This window comes from Alexandromys fortis, unplaced genomic scaffold (genome assembly GCF_014885135.2).
Source record: "Alexandromys fortis isolate MF-2015 unplaced genomic scaffold, M_Fortis_MF-2015_v1.1 scaffold_36, whole genome shotgun sequence".
Taxonomy (NCBI): Eukaryota; Metazoa; Chordata; class Mammalia; order Rodentia; family Cricetidae; genus Alexandromys; species Alexandromys fortis.
This window is the reverse complement of record NW_026067915.1, coordinates 9965594-9976181: the sequence shown is the minus strand read 5'-3', so window position 1 is coordinate 9976181 and position 10588 is coordinate 9965594. Positions and strand designations below refer to the sequence as shown.

The 10588-nt window shown below is 44.3% G+C and overlaps 1 protein-coding gene across 2 annotated transcripts in view; it reads right to left on the bottom strand.

Annotated features, from left to right (window-relative positions):
• Positions 1–744: 744 nt before the first annotated feature.
• Spink8 (serine peptidase inhibitor Kazal type 8 (putative)) overlaps positions 745–10588 on the bottom strand; it is a 16031-nt gene continuing 6187 nt past the window's right edge. For both annotated transcript variants that reach the window (XM_050139470.1, XM_050139471.1), the window contains 4 exons: positions 8538–8593; positions 6749–6870; positions 3251–3293; positions 745–1027 (listed from right to left, as the gene is read on the bottom strand). In XM_050139470.1, the coding sequence (XP_049995427.1) occupies positions 995–1027; positions 3251–3293; positions 6749–6870; positions 8538–8593 (254 nt within the window). In that variant the 3' untranslated portion in view covers positions 745–994. The remainder of the gene's footprint in view (positions 1028–3250; positions 3294–6748; positions 6871–8537; positions 8594–10588) is intronic.

Sequence of the window (10588 nt, the reverse complement as noted above, 5' to 3'; positions counted from 1 at the left end):
CAGCCAGTGCTCTTAATGGCGGAGCCATCTCTCCAGCATGAAAATCCATTTTTTTTAATGTTTATGGTGTTTTGCCTGTGTGTATGTCTATGCAGCATGTGTGTGCCTGTTACCAGTAGAGGCCAGAATAGGTGATCAGCCAACAGGGACTGGAGTTACAGATATTTGTGAGCCACCATGTGGGTGCTGGGTATCGAACCCAACTCCTCTGCAAGATCTGTGAGTGTTGTTCAATAATGAACCATCTCTCCAGTCTGATAGCTGCTCTTCCAGAGGACCTGGGTTCAATCCCAGCACCCACCTGGCAGCTCACATTTGTCTGTAGCTCCAGTTCTAGGGGAACTGGCATCCTCACACAGATGTTCCTCTCATGGTATAGTTGTTTTGAGACATGCTGAGAGCTATATGGTTCACAGGACACATATCCAATTTAATTATGACCAAAGTCCAAATATTGCTGCTACTGAGCTATTTATTCCCTCACTTTGCATTTCATTGGTTATGTGGTCATTATGGGAAAATATGGAGGGGTGAGGACATAGAATATCTGATGTCTTGGAAAAGCTCTTGCTGAGTGCTGATGGCCCATGTTATTTTCCAGCACTAGGGAGGCTGAGGCAGGTGGATCTCTTGAGTTCAAGCCTGGTCTACATAATGAGTTCCAGAACAGCCAGGGCTACAGAGAAAAAGAAAAAGAAAAAAAAAGAAAAGAAAAGGTTCTTATTAATTGAGAAAATGTTTACTGACCAAGCTTATGGGAGAATCATTTATTGAAGAAGGAAATCAATGAATTTGATCCAAGTACCTTTTACCACCAGGATCCATTTCTTAATGAGCTATTCTTTTTTTCCTCCAAACATTGGAGGTTGAACTAAGGCTTCATACATACTAGGCAAATACTCTACCAGGAAGTCCAGCCCCTGTCCCCCAAATTTGGTATCTTTGAAGACTCAGCCATCATGCTTCACTTGGCTGTCTGAGGATTCAGTAACTTTTAATTGTGTCCAGAGTCTTCCCCGGAGTAAATCTGTAAGAGAAATACTTGCTTAGAGACACTGCAGTCAGTGAAATTACGAGAAAACTACTGTCTGAAAACTGTACAACCCACACTCCAGGAGGATGCTGACCCCTGAACTGATGCTGATGGGAGACATTCTGATTTCATTGAGGATGAAAAGATAACTGAGTAGATGTGGGCAGAGAAGAGAGCAGAGGGTGGGGGTGCCTGTGATTCTGAGGACTGGGAGCCCCTCAGGGTGCCGCTCCAGCAGAGCAGATGGAAGGTAGAGGCATTAGATTAGAAACGTGTGCCATTCAGGGGATAGACCAAGGGCTGTGTGAAGAACACAATGGGAAACAAATCCCCACATTATCAACACAGCCCTATCAGTTCCCAGCCCGGAGGGTTTGAAGCAAATCATATGACCTCTCCAGACCTCTGCTTGTTTGAATGTGAGACGTAGCTGAGAGCTGTGCCTTTAAAGGTCTTGTGAGAGGGCTGGGGGAGGAGATAACAGCAAATAAAGGGTGTGATACTGGGCAGGAAAAAGAGCTGGGGATAGGTGTAAGGACCAGCCCTCCCCCTGTTGTATGCTGTATATAAAGGGAACTTGTGCAAGTCTGTGCGGGGAAGAACTGCCATTCATTCATTCATCCATTTTCTTTTGCTTCACACCATGAAAAACACTGCCATAGACTTCTAAGTCACTTTGCAAAACTATGAGAAAATTTCTTTGCCATCTTGTAGGTTTGGAAATTCTGGTCCATATGATACATATGCACATCATTTGTTGCATTGTCTACACATGTGAGATTTGTCCTCCCCAGTGACATTAAGCCCTCACTGTTCCCAGAGCTTGTGAGAATACTGACATCTTGTCTCCAGCAGCTGGATACTTCCCGGACTTCTGACTTTTTCCGGCAGCCAGGAAATTGGCATTTTACTATTGTTTCAATTTGTATTTGTCCCGTTATTCCAGAGCATTTGAGCAGGTTTCACATTTTACAATTAGGCCGAGAACAAAACCAACTGCACACTCTCTGTTTCTGATTTTCTGTTTTAGAAACAGGGTCTTACAGCAGAGGTAACTTGTTTGACCTGTCTCTAATCTCAAGGGTAAGACATCAGAATCTGTTTGCTCATATCAAGCTTGTGGGTTTACATTTCTTTTAGTTTATCATTGGTTTTTAGGCTTGGTTACATATACTTATTTTCTGTTTCTCTGTGTATCAGGCTAGCTCTATAGACAGGATGCTGGACTTTCTTTTTCTTTGGTCTAAGAATGGCTGTCTTCCTCTCTCCCTGCTTCCCTCTTCCCTTCCATTCTCTCGCTCCATGCACAGCATCTCTCTGAGTTGCTAGGCTGGTTCTGACCTTGCTATAGATTGGCTAATTGTTATTTTTTAGAGTTTGGGAACATTTGAAGATGCCTTTAGAAGATGCCAAGGAAACCAAACATGGTGGCACACGTCTTTAACCCCAGCATTTGGGAGGCAGAGGCAGGCAGATCTCTGTGAGTTTGAGGCTAGACAACTACATAGTGAGTTCCAGGACAGCCAAAGATATACAGAGAAACCCTGTCTCGAAAAACAAAAATTAAAAAAAAAAAGATGATAAAGAACTAATTAGATGTTGTAACGGCAATGGAGTTACATAAGGAAATGACCAAATTAGCAATGCACTCTGGAGAATGTTGGGGCGAAGGATATGTCCAATTCTGTGTAAGTTCTTCATCAAGCACAAAGGAAAATAGAGGAAAGACATATGCCACCACCCCCCATTTTTAAAAATCGGCATGACCGATATATGGAATTAATTTTACCACTACTTTTCCCTCTGTGCATTTTGATGATTTTCTTAACGACTGTTACAGATCCCTGGTAAACGTGGCTGGTGAAATGTCTCAGGGACTAAGAGAAAATGCTGCACAAATGCATGACTTGAGTTTGAATTCCCAGTACCAAGTGAAAACTTCGACGTGATTGTGTGTCCCTCTAAGTGACATTGAGGAACTGAAGCAGGTGGATCCTGTCTCAAGGCAACAGGACAGAGGAATAAAGAAGTCACACACAGAAAGATCCCTGGCAGCTGCTCCGGGCTCCACATGTACACTCGTGTGTGCATACCCAAATATTCATGCAGAAACCACACACACACACACACAACTCATGTTCATAAATCCTTGACAATGAGCTGTTAAATATTTGTGGTCTACTTTCAAAAATGAAAAATAAGAGTGATTTTACTTACACATTCTCCATCATGCATTTTAACTATGGTTCTGCCTTCATATCTGGAAAAAAATTATATTATGAAATGGTTATTTTTGTTCTGTTAGATGACATAAACCATGACCAACTCTTTCTTGGTAGTCTTAGGCAAAGCCAAGAAATATTTTGTTAATAACAGTGGATATATATATATAGTATATATAATGTATATTTTTATTTTGTGCGTATGTGTGTTTTGCCTGCATGTATGTCTGTGTATCCATGGAGGTCAGAGGAGGATGAGCCTACATTCTAGCTCCAGGCGATCCAATGACCTCTCCTGGCTTCCATAGGCACCTGTATTTACATGTCTCATGCTCATGTGTGTATGTGCACAAACACATACACACAACTAAAAATAAAGCAATCTGCTGGGCAGTGGTGGCACACACCTTTAATCCCAGCACTTGGGAGGCAGGGGCAGGCAGATCTGAGTTCGAGGCCAGCGTGGTCTACAGAGTGCATTCCAGGCCAGACTCCAAAGCTACACAGAGAAACCCTGTCTTGAAAAACCAACCAACCTTTTTCTCCAGACTCAAAAGAAAATAGCAGTAGTTAACCTGGTATACAATAGTCATGCCTATGTTAACGGGTGTACAATACTTATGCCTGTGTTAACAACTGGTGTGCAATGGGCAAAGGTATAGTTTGTATAGCAGTGATCACTTAAAGAACGAGGGAATATATACTATTTTCTCCTTCCTTCCTTCCTTCCTTCCTTCCTTCCTTCCTTCCTTCCTTCCTTCCTTCCTTTCTTTTGCTAAGACAAAGTTTCTCTGTGTAACCCTAGTGTCCTGTAGCTCACTTTATAGACCACGCTGGCCTTGAACTCAGAGAGCCTCCTGCCTTTGCCTCCTAAGAGCTAGGAATAAAGGCTTGCATGACCATGCTCAGTTAACATCTTTATCTATAATTGCTGTAAATGCAGATTGGATTGCTATAAAGTTTATTTGCAATCCCAGGGAAGCTGCTAAGAAAATATTTTAATTAGTTAATTAACTTATTTTTTTGAGAGAGAGAGTTTCTTTGTGTAGCACTGGCTATTCTAGTACTCACTGTGTAGACCAGGCTGGCCTTGAACTCAGAGACCTGCCTCTGCCTGGTGAGTGCTGGGATTAAAGGTGTATGTCGCCACCAACCAGAGAAAATATTTTATTATACTTATTTTTTATTTTGTTTGTTTTTTGAGATAGATTCACTACGCAGCTTTGGCTGGCCTAGAGTTTCCTACATAGACCAGGCTAGCCTCTAGCTCACAGAGATCTCCCTGCCTCTGCCTCCCCAGTGCTGGGATCACAGATGTACATCATGACACATTGAATGGTTGGGGTGTGGAACACAGGGCCTCACATATACCAAGGGGGAGTTCTACCACTGTGCTGTATCCACAGGTCAAGAAAAGAATTTACTTGTTTATTTAGTGCTTGTGTAGACGTGTGTGTGATGGATGTGTGTTCTGTCTACACATGTGTGTGTACAGGGACCTGCTTCTGTGTGTACATGTGGAGACCAGAGGAGACAGCCTGTTCTATATCATTTTACCTTATTCCCTCGAGATAGGGCCTCTCACTGATCCTAGAGCTCGGCTGGTGCTGACAGGCACCATAGCCCTGGGGTTACAGGCAAGAAAGCAGCCAAGCTTGGCTTCCTCGTGTTGGTGGTGGGCATTTGAACTCTGATTCATGCTGGGGCCACAAACACTTCCCCACAGAGCCATTTCCCCAATCCCTAATTTTGTTTACTCTAGCAGAAGTGAGTTTGCATATGGTTTGTGGTGCTGTGCCCCTCCCCGCTCCCCGCCCCCTGCTCTGTAACTGGCAGTTATCTGTGCCAGTCATTGAGGCTGACATACAAATGTTCTTCATAACTCTTTTATGGGTTCTTAGTGTAAACTTTCTTATTTATACAACCAAGAACATCAAACAAGGCTGATTCCTATTGGCCAAACATCTCTCATACTGACCAAGATTATTCTTTTTCTTAAAGAAGACTAAAACAGGGCGAATGTTTGACCAGTCTCATGTTATTCTTCTTTTCTCTTAAGATACTGGGGACCAGGCAGTGGTGGCACATACCTTTAGTCCCAGTACTTAGGAGACAGAAGACAGACAGAGTTCGAGGCCAGCCTGGTCTACAAAGTGAGTTTCAGGATAGCCAGGGCTACACAAAAGACCCTTGTGTTCAAAACAAAACAACCCCAAAAAGCAAACACACAAACAAAAGATGTTGGCTTAACTGGGGAATATTACACAAGATATGGATTTCCTTCCTCAAGAAAACAGCTTCTGTGTGAGAATTCCCTCACTTCTGTTTGTAGGTTCCTTAATGCAGACTTCTGTGCCTTGGACCAAAGAGTTGGGCATTTTGCACAGGTGTTACAAAAGCTAAATGTCACTGGCCCCAAACTAAACCACTGACAGGATGAACATTAAAAAAAAAAAAAAAAGGGCTGGAGACATGGCTCAGCAGTTAAGAGCACAGCCTGCTCTTCCAAAGGTCCTGAGTTCAATTCCCAGCAACCACATGGCAGCTCACAACCATCTGAAATGGGATCTGATGCCCTTCTGGCCTGCAGCATACACACAGAATATTGTATACATAATAAACAAAATAAACAAATATTTTTAAAAAAAGTTGTTTTGGGCTGGAGAGATGGCTCAGAAGTTAAGAACACTGACTGCTCTTCCAGAGGTCCTGAGTTCAATTTCTAGCAACCACATGGTGGTTCACAACCATCTATAGTGAAATCTGGTGCCCTCTTCTGGCATACATGAAGGCAAAATACTATATACATAATAAATAAATAAATCTTTAAAAAAAGTTGTTTTGGGGAATAATATTCATTTAAAGAGCAATAAACCATTCATTGGGAAAATTCCTTACCCAACTTCTTCCTCCCCATTTTCCTCCCCTTCCTTCTCTACCTTTTCTTCCCCCTCCTCTTCCTCCTTTTTTTTTGCCATCTCCCTTCATCCTCCTCTTCTTTAAGAACTGTTTTCGTCAAATTGTATGTACAGGTGTGTGCTTGTGTGTATGCATGGGTCTGTGTGTGCTGTGGTATTATGTGGAGGTCAGAGGACAAATTTTGGAGTGTAGGACCTGTCCTTCCCCCAAGGCTCAGACTCCAGTCTCAGGCTTGGTGTCAAGTGCCTTTACCTGCGGAGCCACCTCACCGGCCTCTCTCCTCAGCAGGCTGTTCTCTGGCCAGATGAGCCAACTGGACTACCGTCACAGGTCACATGGTGTGAATGCTGCCCCTGCTTGCTACTGCGTTCCCTCCAGTTGGTCTTTGTCTGCACCAGACACTGCACTCTGACCTCTGTGGTGTGCTGTTTGTGCATCGCTGACATGGAATCCCATTCAGCTTTGAGGAGCAGGAGGAGAAAGGGAAGAAATGGAGAAGCAAGTAGTGGGGGAGGGGCTAATGGAAGAGAGAAGAGCTAATGGCTGAGGCAGGGATAACAAAATGGAGACTTACAGAATTCTGGAGCAGAGATGGCACTCGCCGCTGTAGGTAACTTGGTCACTGGCACATATAGGCTCGCTGGGCTTGAAGTAGGAAAGCATCCAGCATTTCCTGACGTTCTTGTTGCACAAGTCCTGAAGTGAGACACAACACCTCCAGGTCCTTTGTTACAGGTAACGGGCAACGGGCAAGGATGGCGCAAGGAACACGGGGCCAGGAGTTTTTTTTTTTTTTTTTTTTTTTTGGTTTTTCAAGACAGGGTTTCTCTGTAGCTTTGGTGCCTGTCCCGGAACTAGCTCTTGTAGACCAGGCTGGCCTCGAACTCCCAGAGATCCGCCTGCCTCTGCCTCCCAAGTGCTGGGATTAAAGGCGTGCACCACCACCGACCGGCTAGGCCAGGAGTTTAGACAACAGGCTTCAGATTCTCCACATTTCTCCTGGTCCTTGCCATTGACACCTGCACGACTGTAGATGTGCATTCCCCAGCCTCCCACCAGGTCCTTCTGAGGAAGAAGTCTCTGTTGGACAGACCACAAACTGTGAGCGTTATGGTACCGAGAGCAAGAGCTGGGAAATGTCTTTCCAAACAGGCGTCTCTGGAGCCGGAGAGGCGACTCAGCACTGGCTGCTCTTCTAGAGGAACAGAGTTTGGGTCCCAGCTCCCATATGAGATGGCTCAAAGCTGCCTGTAACTCCAGCTCCAGGCTATCCAGGACTCTCTTCTGGCTCCATGGGCACCTACCTATACATATGTGGCATACATCCTCATAGACACACATAAATTAAAATAAAATTTTAAGAAAAAAAGAAAATTTCTAAAAATGGAGATTTCTTCTTTCAATTTTCTTTTTGTTGTTTTTTTCCTTTTTTAGAAAAATATTTAACTTTATTTTATGTGTATTTGGTATAAAGGCATCAGATACCCCAGAACTGGAGTTACATGAGATACCATGTGGGTGCTGGGAATTGAACCTGGGTCCTCTGGGAGAGCAGCCAGTGATCTTAACTGCTGAGCCATCTCTCCAGACCCTCCTTTTCTTTATCTTATTTTATTATTATTTTTGTTTTGTTGTTTGTTTTGTGACATGGTTTCTCTGAAGTTTTGGTGCCTGTCCTGGAACTCACTCTGTAGACCAGGCTGGCCTCAAACTCACAGAGAACCTCCCACCTGTGCCTCCTCAGTCCTGGGACTAACAGTGTGTGCCACCATGCCTGAAAACATTGGAATTGCTTTTGAGCATTGGTGAATGACTTACAGTCTGTGCTCAAACTTGTCACAAGGGTAAGATGTAGAGCTGACAGAGAGGGCATCACGGGGTTTGGAGTGAGGGTGACACACACAAGTCCTGGATATCACCACGGAAAGAATGTCCATAGCAGCGTGGGACCAACCTGAATTCTGTTTTTGTTTTTCAAGACAGGATTTGTCTGTGTAGCCTTGACTGTCCAGGAATGCTCTGTGGAGCAGACTGGCCTTGAACTCAGAGACCCGCCAGCCTAGCCTCTGTCTCCCGAGTACGGGGATCAAAGGCTTGCACTACTGCCACCTGACTGGGACCAACCTGAATCTGAACCATGATTTCCTCATGCATTTAGTGGTGGTTATTACAGGAGGCTTGCAGATTGGAGTAATGTATAGGAAGAATCCCCAGGGACAACCAAATGAGCTGCACACACGCTGAGACTCTCTTATGATCGTGGTGTTCCCAGGCAAGCCCTTCCTGCTCCCCACCTCCCAGGGACCTGGGAGGGAAACTGACTCTCCATTCCTATTCTTGGGAACCTGGGAAGTGGAGCTCACCTTTGTCTCCCGGAAGACCTCATCGGTCACGTGAGGGCTCATAGGGAGAGAGAAATCTGGAAGACAAAAGCATACACATGGGACAGTTATTGCCCTGTCTGTGTCCTCAGGGAAAAGGCTAGGTGACCGTGGCTTTGCCTGTCATTCAAGAGCATCTCGTTCCATCATTCGAGCCCAGGGTTCCCATTTAGCACAGGCTGGCCTCTACAGGAATGAAGAGAGTCAGGAGGCTCCTGCCTCTTAGTGAAGTAGAGACCTGGCCATGCCCTCCATGCTTCATGGGTAAATAACTTTCCAAAAGCTTTAGGTTTCTTGTCTTTCTTTCTTTCTTTCTTTCTTTCTTTCTTTCTTTCTTTCTTTCTTTCTTTCTTTCTTTCTTTCTTTCTTTAAGACAGGGTTTCTCTGTGTAGCTTTAGACTCCGTTTCCCCGAACTCGCTCTGTAGACCAGGCTGGCCTCGAAATCACAGAGATCCGCATATCTCTGCCTCCCAAATGCTGGAATTAAAGGTGTGCACCACTACCACCCAGCCCTCATCATTTTTTAACATTTTTAAAATTTGTATATATTCATTTTATGCAGTACTGGGTGCATAAAGACATTTTTACATACTCTGTGAGGCTGGAGAGATGGCTCAGCAGGTAAAAGCCCGTATTACTCTGGCAGAAAACCAAGTTCAGTTCTCAGCTCCTACAGGGTGGCTCACAACCATCCGTAACTACAGTTCCAGGGGGCCTGACACCTTTTTCTGGCCTCTAAAAGCAGTGCCCAAACACACTGCACGTATGAAAGCAGTGCCCAAACACACTGCACGTATGAAAGCAGTGCCCAAACAGTGCCAGTTCCCACATACACACATTCAGGCAAAACATTCATGCAAGTAAAATAAATATCAAGGGAAGTTCTTTGACAACATCCCTCCCTGTACCCTCCATTCTTTTTCTTTCCTCCTCTCCTCTGACAGCTAGTTCCATTTGTTCTCCTAGATGGCCTGCCCTGCCTCCTTCTTCTTTCTTCAGGGTCTTATATAGTCTAGGCTTAGTGTGTAGCCCAGGGTGCTGCCTCTATCTCCTGAGTGCTAGTATTTCAGATGTGTGCCTCTATGTCCAGTGTATGTGGTGCTAGGGATGGAGTCCGGGGCGTTGTGCATGCTAGGGTAGCACTCCAGCAACTGAGCCACCCTCAAACCCCCCACCTGTGTTTTCTTTAGTTGTTTAGGAAAATATATTTTAAGTTATAAGTTGTCTGTAATAATAATACTGAGTGCCACAAAAGACGATGAGTTCCACTACCTTACACACTCAATCCAAAGCATCTTTGTGTTGTGGGATAATCTTGTACACTGTGAAGAGGTCTCTTTGCCAAGGCACCTACTGATTGGTTTAATAAAGAGCTGAATGGCCAATAGCTAGGCAGGAGATAATAGGCGGGACTTCCAGGGAAAGAGAGAGGAACTGGAGATGAATCTAGGTTCACAAGACATGCCATGAGATGCAGACGTATAGAATCGGAGAGAAGGAAAAGCCACATGGTAGAACATAGCTTAGTGGAAACAGGTTAATTTGAGTTATAAGAGCTAGTTAGGAATATGCTAAGCAAACGACCAAATATTCTTTTTTTTTAAATATTTATTTGTTTATTATGCATACAATATTCTGTCTGTGTGTATGTCTACACGCCAGAAGAGGGCACCAGACCTCATTACAGATGGTTGTGAGCCACCATGTGGTTGCCGGGAATTGAACTCAGGACCTTTGGAAGAGCAGGCAATGCTCTTAACCACTGAGCCATCTCTCCAGCCCCCATGACCAAACATTCTTAATGAATAATGTCTTTATGTCATTATTTGTGGACTGGTGGTCCCAGAAAGGAAGGTTTGACCACATGTCTGCAATCATATGTACACTTTAATCCCAGAGGCAGAGGCAGGCAAATCTCTGAGTTTGATGTCAGCCTGGTCTACAAAAGCTAGTTCCAGGACAGGCTCCAAAGCTCCAAAGCTCCACAGAGAAACCCTGTCTCGAAAAACCAAAAAAAAAAAAAAAAAAAAAG